Raw genomic sequence first — 27,441 nt, forward strand, 5'->3', positions numbered from 1 at the left:
CCATTGCGGCCCAATGAAAGCCTCCGCGTCCCATCCGTCGCGCGCGTGCCGCGCATCATCGACTTGGCGAGTCATCTTGCCGTTCGGACGTACAGCGTGTTTCCCCACGTTTATCCGGCTCTCCGAGGTCGCAAAGTATGGGAATATAGAGGCCGCGTGTGCGGTGTATCGAATAGATATGGGCCAGGGATGATTCTTTATCTGTCGAGCGGGTCCCCCCTTGGGTGTTGCTCGTGGACCCTTATACCCAAGTTCCCACTTGCACGACGACTGGGCCCACATTCACAATGGCGTCAGGTTCAAGCTTCGACTTGGTTAAAGCTGCTGAGACGTTGCTAGAAAATGCCAAGAAGCTGGCAGCGGCAACCGAGCTCCATTCTGAGAGTGACGAGTTGGTGCTGCTCAGGCGGAGCATCGCTCAGTCCGCCAAGCAGATTGCCTTTGGGACGGCGCCCCCTCTCGATGTTGTCAAATCCGACTGGGTCGTGGTATGTCCGCCCCAACACGCTGTCGCAAGCCTGATCTAAGCAACCTGTCCCTCTTCAGCTCGCCGACGTCGCAGCGTGGAACATCTTCTTGGACTGGAAAGCTTTCGACCACATCCCCCTCCCACCAGATTCCATCTCGATTCACGACCTCGCACTCGCCCTCAACGCGCAGGAGAGCCTGGTCTCTCGCTTTGCCAGCCTCTTACTCGCCGTTGGAAAGCTTGTCCCCGGGCCGGAGCCAAACACCATCGCCCACTCGCGCATATCCGTCTTGTACCGCTCCTCCAGCCCCGTCAGCGCCCTCGCGACCGTGGCTGTTGGCAACGGCATGAAGCCCTATGCCAACTGGCCCGAGTACTTCCGTGAATATGGCCGTCGGGAGCCAGCTGGGCAGACGCACACCCCGTTTGGGTTCGCCTGGGGCCATCCCGAGCTGCCGCCGTGGGAGGTGAAGGCGCTGTATCCGGAGTATGCGACAATCTTTGCGAAGAGCATGAAGAGCAGACAGATTGTGGGCGGGCATATGGCGGTTGCGGGGCCGGCGGCTTTGTACGACTTGAGTTGGGTCGGCGAGGAGGCTGCAAGGAAGGGAGACGCGGAGCCGGTCGTGGTGGATGTCGGCGGGGGTTTGGGGCAGCTGTTGAAGGATGTTATGGCCTCGGTGCCGGGGCTCAAGTCGGGGCAGTGTGTGCTTCAGGATAGAGGAGAGGTGATCGAGGAGGCAAGGGCAACAGGGGATGAAGCTCTGCGTGGTGTGGTGATGATGGATCATGACTTCCACACTGTGCAGCCGGTCAAAGGTGAAGCCTGTCCCTTGTTGCAACCCTGTATCTGCTGGCTAATTATTTGACCGTGGCTGACTCATTCTCAGGAGCCTCGGTGTATCTCCTGCGTCGTATCCTGCTCGACTATTCTGACGTACTTGCAGCTGGAATTCTCCGACGGCTTGCAGACGCTCTCCCCGCCGACAATCCTAAAGCCCGCGTTATCATCATGGAAGAAAGATTGCTGGAAACACCGACGCCGCAAAACCGCATCGTGGATTTGGTAATGTTGAATCTCGGCGGGAAGCTGCGCAATAGGGCAATGTTTGGCGAACTCGCAGCTGCAGCAGGGCTGAAGATGGTCGAGTTCTACACAAGGGAAGGCGACCCGACCTGCGTTGTGGAATGCGCGAGGCTATGAGCAAATTGAGCGTATTGAAGTTTTAAATACAGCCCAATGTTTAGGGCCGTACCCCGTTATCCACAGCGACCAGTAGCGCAGCTGCAGTATCTCATGCCTCGGAGACTTCTCCGCTCCTGTAATCTGATTCCTATGATTATCGGCTTGCAGGGACTTCTATAGCGGCAGCTGTTGCCTGGGCTTGACGGTCGATTCATCTGAATCAGTTCCCTGCTCAAGCATATTAGACATTGTTTAGATTTGTTAGCCGCTTGCATTGATATTGATCAAAACTATTTACCCCATCGAGCTGCAAGTGAGATCAAATGCGGCATATCCATTTCCTTCTTCGATGGCGGTGTATCGTGTGGTGAAAAAGTGTAGGGAACCTCTTCGGCATTTAATGCATACCTTACTTGCTGTACCTAATTACCTTAACTACCTACTTTACTGTTCTCATCTATCCGGACTTGAGTTAACGAATGCAGGAAGTGGCGATGTACCGCCTCCCGCACGAAAGTCGGTGCGGGCCGGGCTGAGTCTTTTGGCTTTGGTCATCCGGAAGTACCTAATGTCATACTTACGATCATGAACATAACGGCCCATGCTCGCTATAGTAAAAAAGCGCTTGGGATCCTTGGTGAATCGGCTGGGTGACGGTTTGGCTGTCACCTCTGCAATGTCCTGCTCCCCGGCCCCAGACCCGCTAGGCTCTTTCTACGTCGGGTGTGCAACGTCCAGTGGCATATGGATCGGTACTTTAGTTCTTCCAATTCTTAGTATCGGGTCGGGTACCTATACGTTATCACGTCTAAGGTGCTCACAACCGCTCCCGAAAAAGGAGTGGGATCCACAGCAAAGGAAAGCGGTCATCTGAATGTCTCGTCGTGCCATAATAACCCTTGTCCATGTTCCCAGTACGGCAAGTATAAGGTGCACCCGACGTAGGTTTGTTGAACACCTCAGCGAGTGCCGGGCCGAGCCGGAAGGAAGCGGCCGAAAGGCCCGCCTAGTGGAATCCCCCTGCGGGTTCGGGTTCTAGACAGAAAGCTCGAGAATATGTTACATCAATTGGCTTTGCCCTTGCGGCACACCGAAGCTGCCGCGCCAAACACCAAGGTGGGCGATCGAAAAACGCGCTGCTCTAGCCTTCGGCCTATCCGCAGCGGTGTGCAGAACATGCATTATCGCAGGGAACGGAGAGAAAATAGCGTGGCATTGGTGTCCCAAGCAGGAGAGCGGCCCACGAAGGCACAGAGATTTTTGGGTTGCGTGCCGTCGGCGAGGCCAGTAGGGTGTCTGGATTTGACCATGTGAAGATGGCCCGCACACACTGCCGCAACCTCTTTTCCGTTGCAGCTGGACGCGGCAGGAAATGGCCGCTGTTATCGGGGAAATGCGGCCAAATCCACCCGCACGACTGCGGCAAGTCGGCAAAGGAGCAGCGATAAAAGCGAGAAGCAAAGGACAACCTAAGCAAAAACGAGGACGGAAATGGCGCAGGCCTCTCGTCGTCACCATGTCCCTCGGATTCTTTGCGAGGTCGGCATATTCAGCCTGATATCCCGCCAGCTGCTTGAGGCAGAAACGCGGTGACTTTCTTGCACCGCGGTCACTGAGACAGACCTTGGCCAACCTCCCGAGGCCCGCCATGCCGCGAGGATGGGCCGGGGTGTCACGGATCCGGGTCTTGGCGACACGACGATCTCGACTTACGGGTGTAAATATAGCTGTCCATAACTTCGGTTGTTGAACTTTGTTGATCGACCTTTGGGCCGATAATACACACGTGGAACCGCGAGCCCGGCAGATCAGAATTCGATCTGGATTAGTCCGCCGTTGTCTTCCCCCTTCTCTCGTATCCTGGGCGGACCCTCTTGAGCTTGTTTTCGCTAGCGTCACTACTGGCAATCTCGCCAACATGATTGCGAGGACACGATGGGAATGTTGCTCTGGCTGTTGCGAGGAAATCCGGTGGATACGGCCCATTTGCGGTGTATGAGAGAAGGATCATTGAAGGACTACGGAGGTATGTTGCTCAAGATTAGAAACGTGCCGTGCCGTTGGCATGGCTCGCATCGCAATGTTGCGCAGCCTGGTCGCCCATGCCTGGTCGCCCATGCCTGGTCGCCCATGCCTGCTGCCCGGGCCCCGCCATGTTTTCTGGGCGGCCGTGTTCCGATTCCCTCCCCCTCCGCTGGAAGATGCCGCCCAATCACAGTGCAGGATCGTGAACAACCGGGTTCGAATCGAGCTCTGCTGCAGGGAACTGGAGAGGCAGAGGAGACAGGGGTGATGCGACAGGGGAAGAACAACAGCGGCGGAGCCAGCGACGGAGCCGTGTACAGTACAGTGGTGTATCTTCCGGGTTGCCAAAAGTCCAGACCGCGGCGGTCCAGGTGCGTGCTAATTGACACAAAGATTGAGCCCCACCTCGCAGGCCCCGCCGTTACCCGTCATAGCTGCCAGTCTGCCAAGTTCAACCTGGAAGTTGGCCAGCCTACTATCCCTCCATCCCCGCTGCTTGTGTCCCCTGACCCCGCTGACGTTTGTGCTCTGATCCCCTATCCTCCTTGCCTGGCTTTCTTATTTAATCCGCCGGGCCTGCTTGCTTGCAATTGGGCCCTTGGCGCATTTCGGATTCCCTCGCAAGCACCCTCGACTGAATCTCCAACTTAGCACCGTCGCCATGGAGCAGAAAGCTGACCCTCCGGGCGACGTCTCAGCGGCACCAATCGCCCAGCCCGCGCTCTCGCGTCCTGCAATCCCCGATCGCGCCGAGTCTTCACTCCCGCCGCATCTCCGTCCTTCTGTCATCGGGGTGCCCGTGACGCCCGACATCTCGCATGACACGTGGGACTCGGAACAGGGCGGCGGCGCGAGCCACGGCTACTTCTCGCGGAGGGATGTCGACCACGCCATTGCCGCCTCCCCGGCCCCGCACACGACGGACCGGCCAGGACAATCTTTCCAGAGCCAGGTTGCTACTGGCGCCGAAGAAGGCAAGAAATTCCTCCGGCGCCTCAGCATGGCCGTTATGGGCGACGGGACGGGACACCGCGAGTCCATGTCCGATATTCGGGCCATCAGTCCCGACCTAGCGCTCACGGGGAATATCATCTCGGCAACCTTCAATATCCCGCACTCGCTGAAATACCGCAAGGGGTCAGACTGGGTATGCCCTCCCCCCCAATCTCGCTTGTTTTCGCTGCCGCTGGGCCCTGTCTTCCATCCATGGCGGGGCTGTGACACAAAACGGCAGCTTGCCAAGCTCTGAATGGTGGGGCTGATGTCATCGTTTCGCTGCAGGAATTGACTCCGCGCCGAGGCCAGTCGGCCCTTTTCGACGCCTTCTCGTACCTCTCGTCCGACGAAGTGCCATGGAACCACACCGTCGTCGCCTGGACGGGCGAGATCGAGGTCCCCCAGGACGTGCTCTCGCCGCCCAGCACGCCGCCGTCGACCACGCTCCACCTCGGCTCCCTCAATGTCCTCTCGAAACCCGTACCCCTCGATGCCAACAAGGCCCCGCCGACCCCGCCCGCGGTTGACGGGCTGTGGATTCCAAAGGAGGATATGCAGCGCCTGGAGCACCAATTATCCCATAACAAGAAGATAAAGACCATCCCGGTGTGGCTGGCCGACGACGCCGAGAGGCATGACGATGGCATACAGCTGAAAGACCAGGCCAGGTGGAGGCGCTACGCCGAGCACGACCTGTACACGCTCTTCCACTACAAGCAGCACGAGCCGACCGACGGCCGCGCCGAGCGAGTGCAATGGGCCGATTACTTCCGCATGAACCAAAAGTTCGCCAACAAGATCCTCGAGGTCTACAAGCCCGGCGACCTGGTCATCGTCCACGACTACAACCTGATGCTGCTCCCGAGCATGCTGAGGCAGCGGGCGCCGCACATGTACATTGCCTTCTATCTGCACTCGCCCTTCCCGAGCAGCGAGTTCCTGCGCTGTCTGCCGCGGAGAAAGGAGGTGCTGGAGGGCGTGTTGGGCGCGAACCTGGTGGGCTTCCAGAGCTACAGCTATTCCAGGCACTTTTCCAGCTGCTGCACGCGCATTCTCGGCTTCCCCTCTGACAGCTCCGGCGTGGATGCCTACGGCTCGCGCGTCGAGGTGGGCGTGTTCCCCATCGGCATCGACGCTACCAAGACGGCCAGCCTGGCGTGGACGGATTCGGTAAACGAGAAGTACCAAGCGCTGAAGAAGCTGTACGCCGGCAAGAAACTCATTGTCGGCCGTGACCGGCTGGATAGTGTCCGCGGCGTGGCGCAGAAGTTGATGGCTTTTGAGCGCTTCCTCGAGATGTATCCCGAGTGGCGCGACAAGGTGGTCCTCATCCAAGTCACGTCGCCCACCAATATCGAGGAGGAGAAGGAGGACCCCGAGAACAAGATCTCGAGCCGCGTCAACGAGCTCGTTATGAAGATCAACGGCGCGTACGGGTCAATCAGCTTCTCGCCCGTCCTCCACTTCCCGCAGTACATTAGCCAAGACGAATACCTGGCACTGCTCCGTGCAGCCGATATCGGCCTAATCACGTCGGTCCGGGACGGCATGAACACGACATCGCTCGAATACGTCATCTGCCAGCGCCAAAATGCGGGTCCCCTCATTCTCTCCGAGTTCAGCGGCACCGCCGGCTCGCTCAAGGACGCCATCCACATCAACCCCTGGGATTTGACAGGCGTGGCCGAGCAGATCAACTACGCCCTCACCATGCCCCAAGAGAAGCGGCAGGCGATGCAGCAGAGCCTGCTCGCCCACGTCACCAGCAAGAACGTGCAGTACTGGATCGCCGGCTTCCTGCGCCGCCTGGTCAGCGTGCTGGGCAGCAGGAAAAATGTCACGGCCACGCCGCTCCTCGACCGCTCGGCGATGCTTAGGAAATACCGCGCCGCGAAGAAGCGCCTGTTCATGTTCGACTACGACGGCACGCTGACGCCCATCGTCCGGGAGCCGAGCGCCGCCATCCCGTCGGAGCGCGTCATCAACAGCCTCAGGGTCCTAGCCTCGGACCGCCGGAATGCCGTCTGGATCATTTCGGGCCGCGACCAAGACTTCCTCACGCAGCATCTCGGCCACATTTCCGAGCTCGGCTTCAGCGCTGAGCACGGCAGCTTCATCAAGAACCCCGGCGACGCAACTTGGGAGAACCTGGCCGAGACGTTGGATATGGGTTGGCAGCCCGAGGTGTTGGAAGTTTTCCAACAGTACACCGACAAGGTTCCCGGTAAGCTATTCCTCTCGCCGCTTATGTCTCTCATTATTTCCCTCCAGACGCTAATAAATACCACCAACAGGCTCCTTCATCGAACAAAAGCGCTGCGCCCTGACATGGCACTACCGCCTCGCCGATCCAGAACAAGGCCTGCACATGTCGCAGGAGTGCCACAAGGAGCTCGAAAGGACAGTCGGGCGCAAGTGGGATGTCGAGGTCATGGCGGGCAAGGCGAACCTGGAGGTCCGCCCGACGTTTATCAACAAGGGCGAGATTGCCAAACGGCTTGTCGCGACCTACAACGCCGAGGCAAAGGCCCTCGGTTCCACCAGCGATTCGAGTGATGACGATAGCAACAAAGTTGGGTTTGTCCTCTGCATGGGCGACGACTTCACCGACGAGGATATGTTTAGGGCGTTGAACGGCGTGTCGGCGCCGTCGGAGGGCGCGAACGCCGCAGAGGTTGCTGAGGACAACGTGTTCACCGTTACCGTGGGAGCCAGTACTAAGGTTACGCTGGCGAGATGGCATCTCCTGGATCCAGAGGACGTCATTGAGTGTGTGGCGCTCCTTGCTGGAGTTGGGGGGTCTGGTACCGGCGCCACCGGGGGAGCTCTGAGCATGGGTGAGGTGAACCTCGCTGCGCTGAGCGCCGTGGAAGATCGAATCCCTGATCATTGACTCGGCCGCCTGAAGAGCAAGTTGTGAGGGCTGCCAATTTTCTCTCCTTCCTCATGTTTTCCCGTTGGGAATGTGGGTCATGTCTAGCGATTATGCATTTTTCTGAGAGAGTCTGGTAGATGCCGAGCTGATTGATACACGGGGCCTCAGCAGGGTGATGGGATAGACAAGTCGGGGGGACAATATGTCCTTACCTTGGCAGAGAGCGCATCGGGTTAGCATCGTCAATCAATAGACCTTGGTATAATACCGGATATATTTGAGAGTTATCCGAAGCCAAGGCACCTACTCCGGACCCTACTTGATCCTATCCAACCACCATAGCGATGTTCAAGCGCCCCTGGACTCCAAGAGGCTCATTACAAGCCAAGCTCATAAATTACGTTCGGATATTCGTTGGAAAGATTTATAGATCCCATCACGTGAGCCCGATCGGGCTTAGTTTCATTGGCGCTCGGAACCAGACTTGCTCGAATCCAGGTTTCAGGGGTTGCTGCCAAGTTTGCTGCAGCATCGTGAAACGTGATAACCGGGCCCGGGTCAATTCGTTCCTATTGAACTTCAAGTCGTAACGCCAACCCAGCCAGCCATCACTGAAATGAGTCGACTAGTTTGAATCTGAACTCAATACCAGTTCCTTGCCGCTAGACCGGCCGAGATTTCCACCATGGTGTTGCCCTCTGGACTGACCCTTGGCGTGTTGAGCTCATCCCTGCCAATGAGACCGCCACAGGGCACATGTCACGCCCTCGAGGTGCATAGATATTCAGCGATATGCCCAGCATATTCGTACCCATTCCTGCAGACGGAAAATGGCCCCACAGAGCTGGGCCACCTGCCCGATCCCATATGGGCGTATGTGTTGATGGAGCGAAGAGATCGCCAGCCACAGCTTAGCCCGTCAGTTCAAGACATGCCGACACCTTCACCTCCAACCCCACCCTCAGATACGCCCTCCGATACGCCCTCACCACCACCCGCGGATCCTAACGCGGGAGGAGTGCCCCGGAGAGCCGACGAGCGCGCCTCGCCGTGGTCCAAATCCCCCACCTGCCGCCGCGCCGGCTCCGCCGAGTACTGCGCCTTCGCCCACGCCGCCTTCAACGACCGCCTCGGCATCGCCCTCATCACCACCCGGCCGACCATCCTCCTCCTGGGCTCGCAGCCCCCGCTGAATGCCGCCCACCGCCCCGCAGATTTTGAGGATGGCGGCGCGGATGCGGACTCAAACCCAACCCCGCCCCCGCCCCCGCGCCACCATCCTCCCTACCACTACTACACCTCCACCCCCATACCCGGCAAGGGCCTCGGCTTGGTGGCCGCCAGACCCATCCGCGCCGGCACCCGGGTTATGAATGCCCTGCCGGCCGTGCTGGTGGACGATGGTGCCTGGAAGGGGATGAGGAGGGGCGATCTGGGTGTGCTAGTCGGGGAGGCGGTCCGGGGTTTATCGGAGGTGCAGAGGGGGCGGTTTATGGAGTTGGCGGGGCCCACGGCTGGCGGGGGAGGGGGGGAGGGGGAGGGCGGCAAGAAGTTTGGGATCCTCGCGACCAATGCGTTCCGCGTGACGGTCAAGGTCGTGGGAGACGGGGAGGGCGGAGGGAAGGGGAGGGAGTTCCACGGGGTGTTTCCTGAAGGTGAGTTTGGTTGCTGTAGTTCCATGCCGGTTTTGCGGTTGGGGTCGTGGGGTGCTGATGAGAGGGGTTGTGGTCAGTCTCGCGCCTGAACCATGACTGCGCGCCGAATCTGGGGTATTATTTCGACTCGGCCACGCTGTCGCAGCGGGTGTATGCCGTGAGGGATATCTTGCCCGGGGAAGAGCTGACTGTCAGCTACGTCGAGTATGTCAACACTTGCTGCTTCTGACGGTATGTTGTTGTTGTTGCTGCTAACGCTGTCACCGCCGCGCAGCGTCATCCAGCCCAGCTCCGTCCGGCAAGCCCGCCTCAACTCGGGCTGGTCCTTCAACTGCACCTGCCCGCGCTGCACGCTCGAGCCGCACCTCCTCAGCGAATCCGACGACCGCGTCGCACACATGCAGCAGCTGCGTCGCGAACTGGACGACTACTCGACCGCGGCCACGCCGGAGAAGGCGGAGCTGCTGGTGACGCTGTACGAACTGGAGGGGCTGCAGGTGCGGATCTACGAGGCGTACTACAGGGCCGCCTTGGAGTGGAACGGAGTTGGAGATGCGGCAAGGGCGGCCAGGTATGCGAGGTTGTGTCTAGACAAGGGATTGCTATTAAGGGGTGAGGACAGGCCGTTTGTGGAGAGCATGCGGGACCTGTTGAGGGATCCCAAGCGGCATTGGAGCTGGAGGTTCCGGGTCAAGGGGAAGAGCGGAGATGAGTCAGAGGGCCGCGAAAGCGGGACGAATTGAAGTATCGATAGCCTCTTTCATGGACTGGTTAATCTGGTGGATATTCTGGCAGATACGCTTCGTGCTGGGTACTTTGTTAAGTCTCGCGGTTGACAACTCTCCATCCTTAGCGCCTTTTTTTTTCCTCAAGAGCGTTCATTGAGCTTAAGGAAGAATAAAAGAAAAAGAAAAAAAAAATCTAAACCCCCAAACACCAAAAACACAATAATTGCTACTAACAAGTTAAAGCGAAAATAAGGACAACGGGATAAATAATACTGGGAAGAAAGTAGAACACCGCCTAAGAAAAAGATTGGGAAGGAAAGTAAGATCAAGAGAATGGAAAATAGCACAAGGAAACAGCCGAGTGGAAGAAACACACTTTTTATATCCAAGGCGCAGCGTGATTCAGAAATGCTCGCGCAGACTAGCACACCCACTCCTGCCAACAGTGTTCCTCACGGCCGACCTCGACTTTGTCAGCTGATACGCTAGCAATTCTTTTTTTTTTTTTCCACTCTCCTTGCGTCTACTCCATACGATCGAAAGCATTGCGGCCCTGACGCGACATCCCGGCAGTAAACCTTGAAGCATGGCGCTCAGTATCACCTCACAGCTTCGTCTCCACACCTGCTCTTCGACTCTCCTCCTCGCACCTCTCCGCAGCCCTCAACGCCTTCGCAACACGCTCCTCCAGCCACGGCCTCTCCTCCAATCCAATACTGATCCTCACTAAATCCTCCACAACCCCATACTCGGCCGCCCAGTCCAGCTCCTTGTAGTGCGCCAGCAGCGTGTAAGCACAGCAGAGGGTGAAATTGGTCCCCAAGCTCGGGCCCTTGGCGACATCCAGCGCGTCGTAGAAGGTGACGGCGCTCGCGGCCGACGCGAACCGGACCGACAGCAAGAACCCGTACCCGCCGCCGGGCAGCTTGTAGCGGTCGTAGACGTCCTGCGAGGGGCTGCCCTTGGGGTAGTACACCTCGCTCACGGCGCCGTGGCGCCTCAGCGCCCCCACCACGGCCTCGGCGTTGGCGCTGGCCCTCCGCACGCGCGCCGCGAAATCCCGGCTGTTGGCTTCCATCGCCACCACGTCCTCCCAGTACCACGCCCGCTCCGCCTCCCCCCTCTGCCGCTGCAGCAGGTCTTTCATTCTGCCGTAGTGCGGCGAGCGCGGGGACAGGACCGCCGCGCCGCCCATGACGTTGCATCCGCCGCTGAACATCTTGGTTAGGCTTGTGCAGACGATGTCGCAGGTGCCGAGGACGCCGACGTTGGCGTACGTGCCGACGGTGTCGTCCACGACGAGGACAAAGTTGTACTTTGCCGCGAGGGCGTGTAGACGGGCGAGGTCCGGGGATTGGAGCAAGGGGTTGCCCGGGAACTCGGTGAATAGGGCGGAGAAGCGCGGGCTGGGGTCTGAGGCGAGAAGCGCTTCGAAGGCGTCGATGTCGGCGGCGGAGTATTTGTAGAGAGTTGGAGCGTAGCCGAGAACGCGACTGAGGACCTTGTAGGTGTCTACGTAGAGAAAGCTAGAGTTGTGATATGCATGGATAAGTTAGTGATGGGATTGTGACAAGAGAGCTGACGGCTGGGGAAGACGAACCCGAAGACGGCCACGCGGTAAGCAGAGTCGGGGCTCGGTGGGTGGAGAGACTTAATTGTGGCTGCTATCTCAACGATGGCTGTCATGCCGGCCTGATAGAGAAAGACATCGTCCTCGGTGAGGGTGATGCCGTCCGATTGTGCTGCTTGGCCTGCAGCGATGCGCCGCTTTAACTCGGTCCTGGCCCATCCAACTTTCCTGGGTATCTCCGTGTTATCGACGGGCCCGGAGACGCTTGTTCCCGGCAGGAAGGGGGCATTCTGAAGCCAGTGTGTCGCTCGTCTACTGGAGATGCCGAAGCCAGTGTGCTGCCAGAACGCTTTGGCTTCCGGGGCGAGCTCAACAGGGTATGAAACAAGGAAGATGTCCTCGTTGCCGATCGCTTCAGAGGGCACTGTCTCGAGATGCTTCCAGGGATCATCACTCGCCTCGATCGCCGTGATCTTGCCCTTCCAATTCACAATGCATACTCCCACATCCGTAGGAAATATTTGCTCTTGTCGAGGATTCCAGGCGCACAGAGCTTGGCGGCAAAGCTGGGCATGGCGGAGCGTTGATAAGACGAGAGCAAGCTTCGCACCGCTCTTTTCACCGCTGGCTTCTTGAACTGGCGCCGTCTTTGACTCGTGTAACGCCAACAACTGCAGTGCAAGGCGATCAGCCACGCGGGGGATAAAGAAGCGGGGATATCCAGTCCTCATCTCCTTGAGGACCCTGGGTTCGCGAGTGGCCCAGCCAACAGTGTCGGCCCATTTTGGCAGATGGACGCTGACGCCCTACTTTGGTCAGCTTCTTCGACTCTGATGCTTCCCAAGATAAGGTGGCTATTCGCTCCGCAGTGGGGTGTCTTACATGGGGGTCCTGTGGAGGGAGAGACTCGCCCAGCTGGAGATGTTCTGGTGCTGCGATGACACTCATTTTCACCAAACTGACAAACACTGGAGAGAACAGTTTTGCTGGTTTCGGGAAAACAGCATCGCACAAGCTTAAGAACAGAGAATGTTCACCGCTCGCCTCAGAACGAGATGTTCGAGAGGCGGCCACGTGCATGTGGCGTCCTTTAGTGGAACCTCTTGTTTTGCATATCGTTGGCTAAATGGTACCGACGACTGTTGTCATGTCTCAGCCCCCCCCCCTTGCATTCCGATTCCAAAATAGGTTTGGAGCGGTAGTTGGGTGAGCTGGGCGGGATAGCAAAGTCCTGAACTGATCTCGAGGTGCTAGACATGGAATGGGAAGGGTGGGAGTGTGCGGGATGACATCATCATGGACGATCTCGAGTCCCAATTTGGCGACGCAACAGAGAAGAAGGGTGAGGGTCATGGTGGGGTGCGGAAGCAGTCCCTGCCAAATGCTGTGCCTTAACAGACCCAGACAACAAGCGCACGGAATGAGCCGAGATTTGGACACTACCTCCGTCCACATGCCACTCCACCTCCGGAATGAACAAGACCGCCGGCTATCTTCGTTATTGTCACATATCCACAATGAAATAAGAGGCGTGTTGTTAACTATCTGAGCCTTTGACACGACTTCACGTGCCCATTATACGGTACAACAAACTCTGACATATCATCTCTGACGCCTGGGGGGCACTGGCGCGTGTTAGACCTGAGAACTTCTCTTGCTGGGCGCTCAATGTAGCGAACACTACATTTTAACAGTCCGGCGGCCCAGTTCATAAAGAGCCACCACAGGCCATGCTACCCCCAAAGCCCAGAGCGGGTATGCCACCATGATAGATAGCTACGGGCAATGTGCAGTGGATAGACTGCAGTGCCATGGAGTTGCCACACCTGAACTGTCCCACCAGGATGCCTTGACTGACGCGTGACGAGAGTGTGTTGATGCAGCCTTTCATCTCTGTCAATGGGGGCTGCTCGACCGCACCCGGCAATTTCACTGCGATTCTCCGTGCTGGGTTTCTCGCCGCCGTCGAGGGTGGTGCCCGCCTCCATGCGTGGTTCTCATCATCTTAGTCTCCGCTTTGGACCCGCGAGACGGGCGGGACCCGCGCGCCTGCTGACCTACGAGATCTGCTAAGCCTTCCTCATGTATCCCACAGAATGAAAACAAAAGGTTTTCCTGCTCCGAAACTTTCTTCGGTTCTCCAACACTCCCACATACTTGCAACGAGACATCGCCACCATGAGCCCTCGCTACAAACTTCGCTCCAGGGAGCGCAAGAAGGCGAACTATGATGACTCGTACGTCGATGAGTCTGACTCCAACAACAACGCATCTCCAATGAACTCGCCGGCCAAGCCAGAGCGAAAGGTGACTTCCAAAGTGCCGAGGAAACCTGCCAACAAGGTCGCTGGAGACAAGGTAGCGAGACAGCCCGCAGGTAAAACCATCTTCCCAGTCGCTGGCGGCAACGTCGGCACGTGGGCCCCCCTCGGCGACATCAAAGCCCAATCGGAGCTGGATGTGGATGCCGGGACGCAGGATGAGCGATCAGCCATGATTCCAAGCCCCGTCGAGGCCGATGTCCAGTCGAATTCTGCTTCATGTAAGTCAAATGCATTTGTCAGGCGTGAGAACGCACCGCTGATACGGCTTACAGATAATACGACGATCCAAGAACCTGGCAGCGGTGCAAACCGCTCCATGCCCTACTCACTGCGGAACCCTCGTCCCCCGCTTCAGAGCAACCTCTCCGTTGGATCACGTACAGTTGGCAAGCGTGCGAACAAACAAGCCGGCAGGTCGTCGACAAGGGCCGCGGCTCGTGCTGCGGGTAATTCCACTGTGCCCGTGCCTGTGGGCGATCCGAGTGGTCCGCGGGCGAATTTGACGGCGTCAGATGCGGTGCTGTTCGGCCCCAACGACCCCAGACGGCATCAGTTGTCTAGAGGCAGACAGAGCGGCAGCACTATGTCGTCAACGGCAGGGCGCTTGTTTGTCAGCCGGGAGTATTCTCCGCCGAACGGACTGGTTCGTGGAGTAGCGCTTCCGGACCCGTTTTATACTGGACCGAAGCCCTCACCCGCGGCGTCAGGGAATGCGCCCATTGTTTTTGGCCACGTCGATCCGTCCAACCTTTTCCGCTTCGGTTTCCCAGAGGACCTGGCGGCCAGCCTGCCCGCCAACCCGACTGCCAACCCAAGCACCACCCAGGCTGCCGACCAGACTGCCATCCCAACTTTTGGCATGGCCGGCGCCCCACCTGCCTTCAGTTCTAAAAACCGTTTTCCTCCCTCCGCATCTGGAAGTTCAGGTTTGCCTTCTTTCCCCCAACCGCCACTTCTCAGCCTCGATCTGCCTCCCTTTAATCAGCACACGATCAACACGATGGCTTCCCTCGACCAAACCGCGTTTCCCATCCGTAATCAGCTTGAGGTCATAGATCCCAGGCTTGCAGAGACTGCCTTAACGGATCTGAACCAGCTTGTTGACGGAAACACCACGTCGACTGCCGCGGGGCAAACCAAGAATGGCGGGGACCAAATCGCTGCCGAGGCAGCCATCGATAAAACCACCTCGTCCGGCACAGAGCAGCCCAACGGCAGCAACATAGCCCAGCCTGTGCCCACGCATTTTGTCTTTATCAACGAGTATGAGCGTTTGACCGGCATGAGAATCCCCGGCAACAGTGACACGAGCGCGCTCGGAAGTGGCCAGAATAATCTGAGCCAGATCAACGCCCAGAAGAATAGCGTTGCCCAGCAGGGTTTCGTTGCTCAGCTGGAGGGGGCGAATAGTGGTTCCGCCAATGCCAACGTCGGACAGAATCACAGCCTCCAGACCAACGGAGCCAGCCTTGTCCCTGCCGTCAATGCCACGGTCAACTTTTACCCCTTCCCCGTTCCGGCTGACCAGCCAGCCTTAGTCTTGGATCCAGCGGATCAGCTCATTGGTTTTCATCCCGTCCATCCCTGGTTCGCCGGCAAAGCCGAAGTGAAGTTTGATGACCCCCAGCTTCCCCGCCTGTCCGTTGACCGCCGCTGGCCTTACACCCCGGCCGGACGCGCCAGCGTCTATCTCCCGCGCTTCTGCATGGAGCGCATTCATCGAGTCATCGAGGTCCCCGGCAGCTTCGTGCCCGTCATTGGCCTTCTCTACCCGAACGCCGAGTTCCTCATCGCCCGCTGCCCGCCGTCCAACAACCCCGTGCATCGCTTCAACGGTTTCACCATGGGCAAGGCGGTGCTTCTCGACGCGGCCAACGCGAACCGCACCTTTGCCGTTTGCCTGCGCCGCCGCGACTGGTAAGTATCTTCACCTTACAATCCATGCCCAATACCCTCTATTAGTCCTTCCCCTTTCCGCCTCTCAGGAGTGGAATACACAGCTTCACAACACGCCGCACCCTCCAAATTCCAACCCCCCCCCCCTTCCCACCCCGAGAAACGCACCCAAACTGACATCCCTTCCCCCCTTTTCACAGGCCGGCCGGCGGGGTCGCCCGCATCGCCAACACGGAGGAGGACAAGGCGCGGGTCAACGCGGTGGTCAACTCGTTCGAGCGGCTGCCGCGCGGCGCCGAGGTGTGGCACTGGTTCGAGGACGGCGCGGCGCACCTGCGCATCGTGCGCGGCTACGCCGGCCGCCACGGCCCCCACCCGGCCCGCCTGCTCGCCCGCTGGGCGTTCGGCGCCCGGAAGGGCGTGCAGGAGGAGGACGCCATCGGCCGGGAGATCCTCGCCTTCATGTGCGAGGCCTGGGTCGAGGCGGACCGCCTGACCCGCCCCAAGCCCCCCGGACGGCGCCCCAACCGGCCCGTCGTGTTTGCGGAGGAGGAGGAGGAGGAGGAGGAGGAGGTGGAGGAGGTGGAGGAGGTGGAGGAGGTGGAGGAGGTGGAGGAGGCGGAGGGGGAGGCCGAGGCGGAGGAGGAGGGGGAGGAGGCGGAGGAAGAAGAAGAGGAGGAGGAGGAGGAGGAGGAGGAGTGAGCTGGGGCTGGGCAGGAGATTGTTGGGATGGAAAAGGGAAGGGAGGGGAGGTGGAGGGGGGAAGTTGGTGGAGGGCTTGGGATCAGCGGGATAAACGTTGTGATTCAAAGTCAGCGCGTTTAGTTGATACCCCGGCTGCTGCTTCCTTCTTCTCCTTTTTTTTTTTTTCTTTTTTCATCTACGTACCCGCCGGGTTTTCCGGTCAGCTCAGTTTTTCGGTGGCGGCGGCGGGCCCTACGGCGCCGCCAGCTTTGTGATACGGTAAATGGCGGGCCACGCCCCCTGGTATTCGGACCAGGGTCGCTCGCGTGATGCCCATTTGGTCAAGTTCATTCTTGTGGATGTTTCTTGGTGATTATGGGTTGCATTGTCAACGGAATAAACCACCAATGGCAACTCCTGTTTGATGAATGGAGGGATGCCGGTTTCCAGTCATAACAAATGCTGGGGAGAATTGCCCCTATCACACTCATGGTGAGACCATCCTGGTCTAATCCTCTTCAGCTTTCTTGACGCTATTGCTGGACAACTGCATGTAGAAGAGCTGTCCTTTAGTCCGTAGATTAATTCTTGGCTGGTCGACCGAAAATCTTGGTCCGCAAACCTAGGTACTCGAGAAGTGTCGAGAAAGCCATTTGCTCCAAGTGAAACGCTCGGATCTTGTCTGTGTTTGCACACTTAGGATCATGATACAAACGAGGGCCCTGCCAGGCCGCATTCCTTGGGTCAAATATTTTGGAGGCTTCATAAGCTGGTTCGTATGGTAATAACCCCTGGTTTTATGTGTGTTGGGATGACAGTGTCGAAACACTCGTCGCAGCCGCAAAAGCCCCACCACATTCTTGCCGAGATTCGCATCCGGTGACTACTCCTCGCGGAATTGGTCAACAACCCTCCTAGTTTAGAATGGGCCAATGTAAATATAGTGAAGATCGTGATTTCCTTGCCTCTTTCGCCAAGCACTAGGCCGCTCGCCTCCTCGAATTCATCGCTGGGATATACACCACGATGATATTTGCAGGTATCTAGGACTTAGTAACTGATTCATTAAGTATCTGCGATAAAGTTCAGCGCGTTCCGTGACCCGGTTTAGGGTTCATTGAATTGTTATAGGCATTGATTTCCAGAATGGTTTTGCTTAATCGGTTGCATCCTGATGATTTCAGGCCCAGAGCAGTGTTAATTAGAGCTGAGTACTTGCTTCAAGGAGGTACTTAATTAGTAATTACACCTAGATTTCGAGACAGAACATACTAACCGTTTGCGCTACTCTAAGCTATTAGAAATGGGCAAAATGTTGTGCTGTAGCTGGACTGCCTCTGGAGAAGGATATCAATATAACTTTTACAAAGACGGATAGAGACTGCTGAACTTGGCCTCGAGTAATGGCTGATTGTACTGATGTGGTTAAGCTGCTTCTTCAGACGGGCGCTTATGCGGTTGTCTTAGACAAAGCTGGACAGTGTATTGATTGCAGCTCTTAGTGCGGGGTATGTCGAAACCGTTAAATTACTTCCCAAACGGGCGCCATCATGACTATCTTAGACAATTTTGGGTGGACGCTACTACCGCTTCGCTTGGGAAAGGAGCTCTATTAAGATGGCCAAGCTGTTTCTCAAGAGTGTGCTGGCGAGACGGTCGGACAGAGACGGATGGACACGGTTGATTACGGCTTCAAACAAGAGACATATCGATGTGGTTCAGCCACTACTCGTCACTCGCAGGGTTAACGCCACTTCAAGGATTCTAAGGGCCGTCAGACGTCGCTTAGGTAGTCTGCAGCAAGTTGCCATGCAGGTGCCGCCCGGCTGCTGCTCAACTCGGGCAAGGTGGGCATCAACTCAAAAGACAATAATAGCAGGACGCCGCTGGGATGGTTCGCCAAGATGGAACACAAGGATACCATGCAGCTGCTGCTCTGGCTGCCGTACCAGGCCGGTAGCAGCACCCAGTTACAGGGGAGTAGTTCGATAGCGCGAGGCGGTAGCTGAAGTCGGAATATGGAGGCCCTCTGGCTCGTTCGCTAAAGTAATACGGATGCTAAGTAATATGCAGTAAATTTCTCAGAAGCAAAATCAAATGTAGAATTGCTTACCCTAAGTCTGTTTATCCATCGCGGCCTTTTATTTTAAAAGATATCGCCAGACTCAGTTCACTACGGCACCTAGTTATGATCGATTCCGGAAGGTGCTGAATGGGTGAAGTCGCTTGTGCGTGCTTACATGGGAGGAATGAAGGCAGAGAGGAGAGCTTGATTAGGTCCGTAGAACCTCGACTTCGGAGAAAACGACGAAACACAAACACCGACTGGGTTATGAGCCACGTGGAGGCGCAGGGAGGCGGCATCAAGGGCCGTGCCTCCAAACCCGCCAAGAATAGCCAGGCGCACGTGGTAATTAGTATTAAGTATTACACATTACCCAAGTTAGAGACACAACCAGACCTCCCGATTCCGTGGACCACTCAAAAATCTCCGCCGCCGATAACCTTATGCAAACGTCCCCAGCCCATCCTCAGTCCTTCCTCCGGGGAAGGGTTCATCAACTGGGCATGAGATGTTAAGGGCTGCTGCTCCAAAAGAAATCCTTGGTCACCATGATCTCATGGGGGAAAGAGTCTGGAGTGTCCTTCTTCTGGTGCGACAAGTCCCCCGACTTCGGCCTCTTCTCACCCACCGCCGTGACCGATGCATTCACCGTCAACTCAATCTCATCTTCCCCACGCAACAGCATGCGGGGCTTCCAGCTGCTAGTGCTCCAGTTTGTCCGCTTGGGAATATTGGACTTCTCCGAAACGTACATTTCGGGCGCATCGGAGTTGGAGTTGGAGTAGCCGTCGCGGCGCCACAAACGCCGAACGAGGGGCGCGTAAGTGGGCAGGCAGGCGCACACGATGCCGATGAAGGGCTCGCAGCAGGACCAGACAAAAACCTTGGACATGGCCCATGTGAAGTCGGGTGACTTCACGAGCTGATCCATCATCACAATGCGGACGGCCGAGGCGATGCAGACACTGCAGATGCCCGAACAGTTAGCGCATTGGCACCGAGCATATCCAGAGGAAAATGACAGAAGAGAGAAATGCGAGAAAATACGCACAATCCGCCGAGGAGAAGGATCCCGCCAATGAAGACCTTCTTGGTGGTGGGCAAACGCAGGTTCCAGACTGTGATGCGGTTAGCAGCCGCATGGAGGCGTTTCCGAAAACCATCGGGTCATCCCGAAAGCTAAGCCTGTCGGCGGCCTGACTTACTCGTCGGGGTGGGGACCAGCAGGATGGCCACATCGATCACCAGACCAATGACTCCGTTGCAGAAGTAGAAGAGCGGGGCGTCGATACATGTACCCGTGGCAGTCGGGTCGGTGTACTGCCTCCAGTAGTAGCTGATGGGCCTGCATCCTGCAAGCCATGTAATCGTCACCTCGGCCCAATGGGCGCAGGTGAGGGCGAAGACAATGTACCATACGGCGTTTGTGCCGAAGATGCGGCGGTAGAACAGGAGGATGGAGATCTTGGTTGCCGAGATGCACGTTATGTAGACGATGACGAAAGCGTACGTTGTCTGGTAGAGCTTGGTGAATTCGTCCACAGTCACAACCCAGAGGTGCTTTCCGCCGCCCCAGCGGACACTGATCAGACAGCACACAGCCGTTCCGACCCCCATAACCTTGCCGGCGTGTCAGCTCTCCTCATTCCCCACAGCCGTTTCACGGAGAGATGTTCTGTTTCCCCTCACCGCAGCAAACACGATCACGTAGTCGTCGATAGCCAACCCGGGTCCCGTTTTCATTAGCCGGGTGAACATGCGTAAGACCACGGCGGCAATGCCGAGAACCATGATGCCGACAACCGAGCCGATGATATCCCCGTTCTGATGCTCTGCAAGGTTCACGCCAGGCGGTGCGTCACCCCAGACCCCCGAATTCGACATGGTTGGATACCGAAAAAGACCCGACAAGCACAGCTCCGATGCAAAGAACTGCTGCACTGCTGCACGGCTGGACGGCTGGACGGCTGCACGGTACTGGCTGCGCCAATGGACCCTGAGGGAATAAGACGAAACGTGATGGGGCAAACAACAGGCCTAATCGACCCGTGATGTGTCCGGTGACCCTACGAAAGAGACCGAAAAGGAGGCCGTCTCAGGAGTAGCGGGCAAACTTTGCATGAAAGCGTGACGCAGAGGGATCGAATGGCATGCGTCAATTCCATGGCCATGTGAAGCAGGACTCGCAGCGTTTTCAATTTTGAAGAGACGCATCAGCCGCGGCCCAGACGCTAGTGCCGTCGCTGCCTTTGTCTCTGCAGTGCTCTTCCGCTTCCCAAACGAGACACTGGTGGCATGTGCCGTCACACATCGGAGTCCATTAGTGCCGTGATCTCGTGTGACTGTGAATCGACGGGCTTGTATTCTGAGCTTCGGACTGGATGGTGCGCAACGGTCACGACCGATAGATCCTTGCTCCTGCCTCGCCGCCTGCACCTCACAGCCCCTCGAGGAACAAGAGCCCAGGTGCTGGTGCAGATCGTCGTTTTTGTGTTCCCGCAGAGCCCGGACTAGCGGCTCTCCCGGCGGCTGGATGAGAATCTTTCCCAGCGCCACCTTGCTGTGGCGGGCGTCGGCCGGAAACCCCTCTGAAAAAGAAGAATAAAAACTTTTTTTTTTTTTTTTTTTTGCCTTGCGAATTCTGCAAGCCAATGCCGGGGAGCATTCCAGTGCATTCCCCGTCGTCTGTCGCGGTTGTCCCGCCGTTTGTGCAGGAGATCCAAGGTACCCCGAGTCGAGCAGCATGAAACCCGTCGCATGATTGCATCAGCCCTCTCAAACTGCGTGGATCCACCATCAACCCCCTGCGCACCCAATGAGCCGCGTCCGAGGCCAGGCAGTCCCATTTCACTCAGCTCCAGCACAGTATATCTGCACGTGGCAGGGCGGTGTTTCCGACGATCGTCTCCTGTTCCGTGCAAGGCATCATGCTCATTGGAGCCGATATCGCCGAGTCGCATTGTCACCTCGAGTCTTGCAGACGAATCCGAGGACACATCACCTCGTGGCTACTGGGCTCCACTCGCCACGGCGCGCGAAGATTCGGTGGCCAGCTCAGTGTCTCCACCAACACGCGCCCCAGAATGCATCTTCCCTCTTTGGGGAGTGATGATCCGCCTCGAAAAAAAGCCACCACTACAGTGCGCCCACTGCGCCAGCGACATGTCCCAAGTCCCGCACTTCCCTCGCACCCATTGGCTGTTCCTCCTGCCGTGCTGTTGAGTCATGAACAAGCGATGGGAGACGGCGCAGATCGGTTGGGCTGAAATGGGGCCCCCGCAGCGCCCAATGGCGTTGGACAGATGCCGGCCGGATGCCGGGCGGTCGACCGCTCTCGCATGGTTGGGCCCAAACACCAACCTTCCAAGGAAGGGCCGGGACGGAGCCCAGTCCCTCCCGGCTAGCCTCTGAGCGGAAAGCCGACGGCAGACAAATGGGATGCCAGAGCACTACAACTTGGTACAGCTCTCTCCGTAGCGCATCCTTTGTATTACGGGCCTCGAATCCCGACACCACCGAGAAGTTTGACCGGAGCAGCGTCCCGGCGGCCAGTCGAACCCCGTCTTGGCGGTCACAGGATTCTTCACGGGAGCGCGTCATATTCACATATGATGACACTATTTAAAGGCAGTCGCTCCGTATTGGCATCGCCATTGGCTCAGCATCGCCCCAGCCCGACTGTAGCTGATGATGGAGGCCCGCGAATCTTCGGACTGTAACACAAGACCCGTGCGGTTGTTTGCTTGTAGACCTACACAGGATCAGCCTCTACACCAGCTCTATGGTGAAGTCTACCCGCGTCCCGGACGAAGGCTAGAGTGGTAAGCGCGAGTAATTAGATTAGCAATGCCATTGGGAAAACACCGCACCACACGTAACCCTGTCGACGTGATATCCCGCTCTCTCTATCTCGCGACGCACATTGTGAGCACTAACGCAGGTTCGTTGGTGATGGGCCTTGGCCATGAAGTAGTTGGCTCATACATGACCGTGTTGGTGATTCGTTCAGCTTTGGGATATGGCCGCGGTTGCCGAAAGATTGGTTCTTCTTCTGACATCAGCCCCAAACACCTCTATGGATGTATATCGTCACCAGATATCCGAGAACCTACTTCAGCATATAAACGGACACACACCCTCGACCTAGAGCGCCGGAGAAGAACTGAGCTCCAGCTATCAAGACAACTTACATACTCAAACATTCTCTTCCGTCAGGCTTGAACGCTCTTATCAAAACGACGACATCATGTTGTTTCTCACCACGAAATATGCCCTTCTCCCCCTCGTATGCAGCGTCTTCGCTGCCCTCAGCACATTGTCCTCATGGCTGAAAGGCCGCAAGCACTCGAGCTTCATCCTATCCAAGTTCCACCCACGCAAGATGATCACCCGCAAGACAAATCGAGACAGAATCAAGGACATCACGAACCTAGCAGACTACCACGAGACAGCAGCCTGCCTGTCTGAACTTGTCCGCAAAGACGGGGCCGGATCATGGCCGCCACGAACAAACACGGCCCACTCGACGTGGCCAGCAGCTCTGAGGCCATACAAGGAGATCTATCATGAGATGGCGCCCCTCCTGCCGGCGGCCAACATCTCCCTCGACGACGAGGTCAACGAACGGCGCGTCACCTACTTCCGGACCCGCTTCCAGCAGCTCCTGAGCGAACGAGTCAACGTCCAGGAAGTGGCCCAGCTGCTTGAGGCCGCCGACGCCGGCCGCTGGGATGTGATCCCCCGTGACGTATACAACGCCTTCTACAGCTGCATCGCCTGGTGCCGACATGCATACCGGTAAGCCACACCAAAACAAAGCCCTCCCCCCCTCCCCCCCAACCCCCCTCTCCCGCCACCATCATTACCACCACCACAACATTACTAACAAATCAACCCGCCACTAGCTGGGGTACTATCCCCGCCGTGAAAGTGGCGCAGCTCGAGAAGACAGTCTCGCTGCCGGCGGAGCTGACGGCGCCGTGGGCGTCGCTGCAGGCGCACTTCGGGCTGTCATCGGACTCGGGCAACATGATGGCGAACCTGGTGCTCAACTTCTCTCCGTCGGGGGCGTACACGTTCCGGATCAACACGGGGCTGCCGGCGGTGGTGACGACGTCGGAGGAGGAGTTTGCGCGCATCGCGCACGAGATGGAGCACCTGGCGGTGCCGATCTACTGCGACGTGGTGCAGGCCATCATGGCCTTCGCGCGCGGGGACCGCGGCGCCTGCCTCGCGCACGCGCGCGCCATCACGGCGCAGCTCCGCCCGGCCCTCAGCAGCTACTACGAGCGCGTGCACGACGACAAGATCGCCCGCTCCGTGTGGCTCAGCCGCGTCCAGGGCTTCTACGCCTGGGGCGCCGGCTACGAGAACGAGGCCAGCGGCGAGTGGGAGAAGTTTGACGGCCTCAGCGGCAACCAGGTGCTGCTCTTCCAGGTGCTCGACGCCTTCCTGGGCCTGGAGCCCTACCTGCCCCGCGAGGTGCTGGAGCGCAACGTGCCGAAGCTGCAGAGGGACTTCTGCGAGGCGGTCGCGAGACACGCTTTCCGCCACTCCCTCGGCAAGGAGGGCGTGGACGGACGCATTCGGGACGAGCTCACCGAGATTGTGAAGCGGCTGAGGGTACGTTTATATCATATTTATCTGTCCTGCACATGGAGAGACACAGAGAGATAGAGAGAGAGAAAAGGAGGCTAACAGACTGCAGCTCTTCCGCTCGGCTCATCGCACTCGCGCCAAATCCTACTTGATGGTGCCGGCCCCTGAGAGGCTCCCAATGACAGCAGGGAAGTCACTCCTGAAGGCGGATATGGACCACAGCATGCAGTTCTTGGACAGCTTCATGCTCGGCAGACTGCAGCAGACGGTGTAGACGGCCATTTCGACGTTTTTCCCTTGGTTCCTTGCGTTTATTTCATGATACCGGGTTCAAGAGCGGTTATGAGGGTAGGCAGGTGAGGTGGCGTTGGACATAGGGCGCAAGGCGGCTATGTGTAGCGGGCCTCACGATTAGCAGGCGACGTTTCTGACCGGATGATGTATTCATCTGATGTCCACGAAGTGATGACAGCGTTGACGCTGGCACCCATGTACTATGGCATAGCTCAGCTGCTTGGCTGGCTCGGCCTAAGCTAGGGGGCTAACAATGATAGACATCTACTAGTACAAGTAGCTTTTCTTTGATTTTCTTTGTCTTTTTTCTTTTTTTCTTTAGATCATAGAGAGCTATTATTTCAATCAAGAGCCACCAAATATTCCAATTGCAATGAACGTTGTTCGAGTGCTCCGTTCGCTCAAATTCAAATGACACATGGATATATTGATTGGAGGGCGCGCTGTCAACGCCGCCGAAGATAGCGACATACTCGAGCCAAATTCAGTGGCCACAACAGCGAATTCTACTTAATATGTAGAGATCAGTTGCGAAACTCGGAAGGCCGAAAATATACGTAATTACTGCAAATCGTCATTGGAATGGCGGACCTCCGATCCTAGGAGGGACGTTTGAACGGAGGCTAGTTATACTGTTGGCCATTTCAGACGGGTGGGCCGACGGTGAGGCTGATTGTTAAGACAATGAGGAGCCAAACCCCGAGTCCGGGGAGAGTTTCAGACATTAGCAGTGTCACGGTACGGGGACTTGAGACGATCGTGGAGTTACACAAAAGAATCCACCTGCTTATGACATCATTGGCTTGGGCATGTTGCCTTACCTCGGTGAAGGATCCCGCAATCGGCAATTTTTCTTGGCATCCCGAGAACCGGGCCAACGGTTCAACGAGGCGACCGGAGACTTTGCTTCAAGGCAACCGCACACACCAGTCACCAAACTAGAATGTCGTCCGCGCCGGCCAAAGACGACGCGCATCCGACGGTCAAGGGCCCCAGCGCTCTCCGGTCCATCCTCGCTGGCTCGACGGCCGGCGCTGTCGAAATTGGTGGGTGCTTTTTCTTTTTTTTCCGCGGCTCGTCGAGTCGATCGCTAATCACATTCGGCAGCCATCACATACCCGGCCGAATGTACGTTCTCACGCGACAGTCAATTGCCCACCTGAGCGCCCGTCTAACACACCACGGCAGTCGCAAAGACTCGGACACAGCTTAATCGCAGGTTAGCCGAGGGCCAGAAGCTACCGTGGCCGCCATTCGGCCGGCAATGGTATGCTGGGTGCACCACACTGATCATTGGGAATTCGGCCAAGGCGGGGATTCGTACGTTCTACCCAGAAACTATTGGTACGCTGGAGGTCAGGGTTGACGGGGCGAGCCTGCAGGATTCGTCGCCTTTGACCAGTACAAGAAGCTCCTCGCCGATGCGGACGGCAAAATGTCCGGTCCTCGGACCGTGCTGGCGGGTTTCGGCGCGGGCGTGACCGAGTCGCTGCTTGCCGTCACGCCTACCGAGAGCATCAAGACGACTCTGTGAGTGCTTCCCACCCTCGTCCAACCTCGCCGCGAAACCCCGCACCTAACCATCTAACGCCCTCCCCAGCATCGACGACCGCAAATCCGCCAAGCCCCGCCTGCGCGGCTTCCTCCACGCCGTCCCCATCATCGCCCGCGAGCGCGGCATCCGCGGCTTCTTCCAGGGCTTTGTCCCCACCACGGCGCGGCAAGCGGCCAACAGCGCGACCCGATTCGGCTCCTACACGGCCCTGAAGCAGCTCGCCGAGGGCTACACGGCGCCCGGCGAGAAGCTCGGCGCGGTGGGCACCTTTGCCATGGGCGGCCTGGCGGGCCTGATCACCGTCTACGTGACGCAGCCGCTCGACACCATCAAGACGCGCATGCAGAGCATCGAGGCGCGGCAGTTGTACGGCAACTCGTTTCGGTGCGCCAGCATCATCTTCAAGCAGGAGGGCGTCCTGACGTTTTGGAGCGGGGCGCTCCCGCGCCTGGCGCGGCTGATCATGAGCGGCGGGATTGTCTTCACCATGTATGAGAAGAGCATGGAGATGATGGATCGGCTGGATCCCGAGAGGAGATACATCTGATGGTGGTTCCGTGGGGGAGGAGGCGTTTTCTTTGGGTCTCTTACGTTTGAGCGGGCTCGTATATATATATATACCCCCCGATTACCATGGGTAGAGAAAAGTTGTATATGCACTGTGGGTCGACCATATCTGGCGTACATCGCCACCCCGTGCCGCCTCTATTCAAGCTTTCCAGACTCCAGACGCCGTGACCATGCAGATATGTAGTGTACACGCAAGACATTGTGGGCTACGCTACGTGAGCCGGATCATGCCGCTCAACCTCTTCGCTATCCTCCCCAAGAACGACCGGTTCGGCGCCTCCTCGAGCTCCTTGATCAGCTCATTGTAGTATGCCGGGTTACTCTCGGGTTCAAAAATCTTGGTGGCGGCGCGATACTGTGACATGCCGTCAGCGCCCATCACCGCAGATGCTTCAAGGACACGGAGAAACCAACCTTGGTCTTGTATCGGTCTTCGAGCAGCGAGTAGAGCGCATTGGTCTGTTTGAGATCGGCCTGTCCCTGGGCGGCGCCCTTCGCTGCAGGAGCTAGCGCTCCTTTCTCGAGCCGTTTCGCGAGGACATCCTGTAGCTGGCACTCTGGACGGAGGGGGTCTTTGGGCCAACGATTCAGCACGCCCTGGAAGTGTCTCGCTGCGACCTAAACGGAACATGGGGTGAGATACTGAAGCTGGGGGACGAATTGGGGTCCAACATACACTCCTTGCCGCGCCGGACATGGTTGTGAGCTCGGTAGTGATGGTTCTGCTTGACGAACAAGCTATTGCCGCGAGTCGCCAATCGTGGGAATTTCTGAGCCGGAATTCCAAGTGGGCCGCAAGCCCATGCACGGCATCTCCCGTCAGTTGACCAATGCGCATGATCCTCGGTCAATTTCTGCACTAGACCTAAATAGGGAAAATATGGGCCTGTGAGGCAGCCGCTGGTTCGCTCATTTTCTTGGTGGCGCCACGCAATTCTTGGTCAGACAGGC

The 27,441-nt window shown here is 57.6% G+C and overlaps 9 protein-coding genes across 9 annotated transcripts; 6 read left to right on the top strand and 3 right to left on the bottom strand.

The window, feature by feature from the left end:
- Positions 1 to 287: 287 nt before the first annotated feature.
- Positions 288 to 1,673, top strand: MFIFM68171_07175 (uncharacterized protein; the record flags this gene model as incomplete). Its single annotated transcript, XM_071062595.1, has 3 exons — positions 288 to 488; positions 547 to 1,288; positions 1,360 to 1,673. The coding sequence occupies 3 exons, from the start codon at positions 288 to 290 to the stop codon at positions 1,671 to 1,673; spliced, it is 1,257 nt and encodes a 418-aa protein (XP_070918696.1).
- Positions 1,674 to 4,341: 2,668 nt separating this feature from the next.
- MFIFM68171_07176 (uncharacterized protein) lies at positions 4,342 to 7,569 on the top strand (the record flags this gene model as incomplete). Its single annotated transcript, XM_071062596.1, has 3 exons — positions 4,342 to 4,827; positions 4,962 to 6,900; positions 6,971 to 7,569. 3 exons carry the CDS (start codon positions 4,342 to 4,344, stop codon positions 7,567 to 7,569), a joined length of 3,024 nt encoding a protein of 1,007 aa, XP_070918697.1.
- A 667-nt stretch (positions 7,570 to 8,236) lies between these two features.
- SET5_1 (SET domain-containing protein 5) lies at positions 8,237 to 9,949 on the top strand (the record flags this gene model as incomplete). Its single annotated transcript, XM_071062597.1, has 3 exons — positions 8,237 to 9,206; positions 9,284 to 9,410; positions 9,481 to 9,949. 3 exons carry the CDS (start codon positions 8,237 to 8,239, stop codon positions 9,947 to 9,949), a joined length of 1,566 nt encoding a protein of 521 aa, XP_070918698.1.
- A 589-nt stretch (positions 9,950 to 10,538) lies between these two features.
- Positions 10,539 to 12,452, bottom strand: MFIFM68171_07178 (uncharacterized protein; the record flags this gene model as incomplete). The annotated part of the gene is made up of 3 exons (XM_071062598.1): positions 10,539 to 11,460; positions 11,535 to 12,310; positions 12,387 to 12,452. 3 exons carry the CDS (start codon positions 12,450 to 12,452, stop codon positions 10,539 to 10,541), a joined length of 1,764 nt encoding a protein of 587 aa, XP_070918699.1.
- Positions 12,453 to 13,682: 1,230 nt separating this feature from the next.
- Positions 13,683 to 16,426, top strand: MFIFM68171_07179 (uncharacterized protein; the record flags this gene model as incomplete). The annotated part of the gene is made up of 3 exons (XM_071062599.1): positions 13,683 to 14,046; positions 14,101 to 15,745; positions 15,925 to 16,426. 3 exons carry the CDS (start codon positions 13,683 to 13,685, stop codon positions 16,424 to 16,426), a joined length of 2,511 nt encoding a protein of 836 aa, XP_070918700.1.
- Positions 16,427 to 18,984: 2,558 nt separating this feature from the next.
- Positions 18,985 to 20,357, bottom strand: MFIFM68171_07180 (Rhodopsin domain-containing protein; the record flags this gene model as incomplete). Its single annotated transcript, XM_071062600.1, has 4 exons — positions 18,985 to 19,438; positions 19,525 to 19,591; positions 19,679 to 20,093; positions 20,163 to 20,357. The coding sequence occupies 4 exons, from the start codon at positions 20,355 to 20,357 to the stop codon at positions 18,985 to 18,987; spliced, it is 1,131 nt and encodes a 376-aa protein (XP_070918701.1).
- Positions 20,358 to 22,719: 2,362 nt separating this feature from the next.
- On the top strand, positions 22,720 to 24,345 carry MFIFM68171_07181 (Indoleamine 2,3-dioxygenase; the record flags this gene model as incomplete). The annotated part of the gene is made up of 3 exons (XM_071062601.1): positions 22,720 to 23,270; positions 23,378 to 24,095; positions 24,181 to 24,345. 3 exons carry the CDS (start codon positions 22,720 to 22,722, stop codon positions 24,343 to 24,345), a joined length of 1,434 nt encoding a protein of 477 aa, XP_070918702.1.
- A 963-nt stretch (positions 24,346 to 25,308) lies between these two features.
- MFIFM68171_07182 (Fumarase) lies at positions 25,309 to 26,467 on the top strand (the record flags this gene model as incomplete). The annotated part of the gene is made up of 5 exons (XM_071062602.1): positions 25,309 to 25,411; positions 25,473 to 25,493; positions 25,554 to 25,685; positions 25,748 to 25,895; positions 25,966 to 26,467. 5 exons carry the CDS (start codon positions 25,309 to 25,311, stop codon positions 26,465 to 26,467), a joined length of 906 nt encoding a protein of 301 aa, XP_070918703.1.
- Positions 26,468 to 26,701: 234 nt separating this feature from the next.
- Positions 26,702 to 27,187, bottom strand: MFIFM68171_07183 (Cytochrome B pre-mRNA-processing protein 6; the record flags this gene model as incomplete). Its single annotated transcript, XM_071062603.1, has 3 exons — positions 26,702 to 26,845; positions 26,905 to 27,108; positions 27,167 to 27,187. 3 exons carry the CDS (start codon positions 27,185 to 27,187, stop codon positions 26,702 to 26,704), a joined length of 369 nt encoding a protein of 122 aa, XP_070918704.1.
- Between the last annotated feature and the right edge of the window lie 254 nt (positions 27,188 to 27,441).

This window comes from Madurella fahalii, assembly GCF_045866475.1.
Source record: "Madurella fahalii IFM 68171 DNA, scaffold_4, whole genome shotgun sequence".
NCBI lineage: Eukaryota > Fungi > Ascomycota > Sordariomycetes > Sordariales > Madurella > Madurella fahalii.